General features: G+C 44.1%; 1 protein-coding gene across 1 annotated transcript in view; it reads left to right on the forward strand.

Annotated features, from left to right (window-relative positions):
* Positions 1 to 204: 204 nt before the first annotated feature.
* The window catches only part of LOC119281357, a 1,360-nt gene continuing 705 nt past the window's right edge, over positions 205 to 859 (forward strand). Inside the window, exons 1-3 of the mRNA XM_037561882.1 lie at positions 205 to 249; positions 333 to 645; positions 730 to 828. Coding sequence (XP_037417779.1) covers positions 233 to 249; positions 333 to 645; positions 730 to 828 — 429 coding nt within the window. The 5' untranslated portion in view covers positions 205 to 232. The remainder of the gene's footprint in view (positions 250 to 332; positions 646 to 729; positions 829 to 859) is intronic.

Consider the following 859-nt stretch of genomic DNA (forward strand, 5'->3'; position numbering starts at 1 on the left):
AAACTTATGTATGTAGCTAACAATGTATCTCTTTGTTTTGCAGGTACATTGGTTGCCTTATGTGGAAGATCGTGACTTTGATCTTAATGAGATGTGCACGCGTGATAGTCATCTTTGGCGGGCGAGGTGCCCAATGATATGCTTCTTCGCAGTCGAGTGGCACTTTGTAGACCGTGTGGCAAGACAATTTGGAAAAAGACAAGGTATTCCAATTGAGGAGAGCAAGGAGAAAATGCTATCTCTGCATCGGTAAGCAAGCATGCCTTGAGTATGTAGTAGAGCATTGAATAAGTCAGTGTTTGCTAATGCTTTGTCCCGTGCATCATTTGTAGGTTCGATCGAAGGAACAATCAGGATATATCGGATTGGGCAAACAAACACCGTGCGTGGATAGAAATTTGGAATCAAAGAGACACGTTAGTGCAATCAGAGAATAGACCTCACAATCAGTCAGCATATCAGAAGTATCAAGTGTGGTATGCGGATCGTTACCGGTTAAAGCTGAAGCCAGGTTGGACTCACGAGGAGTGGTCGGAGTTGGTGTCTGAAGACCCGGAGACTGCAGAAGGTTATCATACCTTCAACACGGCTGTGAGAGACACCAGAGGGGCTCATGTTGACTACGCACCGATGCATGACGAAATGGTAGTCTGTTTGACCTATTCTAACATACTTGCATCATGTTGTCTTCTTTCAAATACATAAGTTTGGTGTGTTCATGAATTGCAGGGCAGAGAGTTGCTTCTGTGCGTCAACGATGCCAATGTTGCACTGAGTCATCCAGCTGGTGGTGCATTATCTGAGAGGACTCTTAGGAGCACGATGGAGGTTAGTCGCAATATATTATAAAAGTTTTTTT

The sequence above is a fragment of the Triticum dicoccoides genome, chromosome 3B, assembly GCF_002162155.2.
Source record: "Triticum dicoccoides isolate Atlit2015 ecotype Zavitan chromosome 3B, WEW_v2.0, whole genome shotgun sequence".
Lineage (NCBI taxonomy): Eukaryota > Viridiplantae > Streptophyta > Magnoliopsida > Poales > Poaceae > Triticum > Triticum dicoccoides.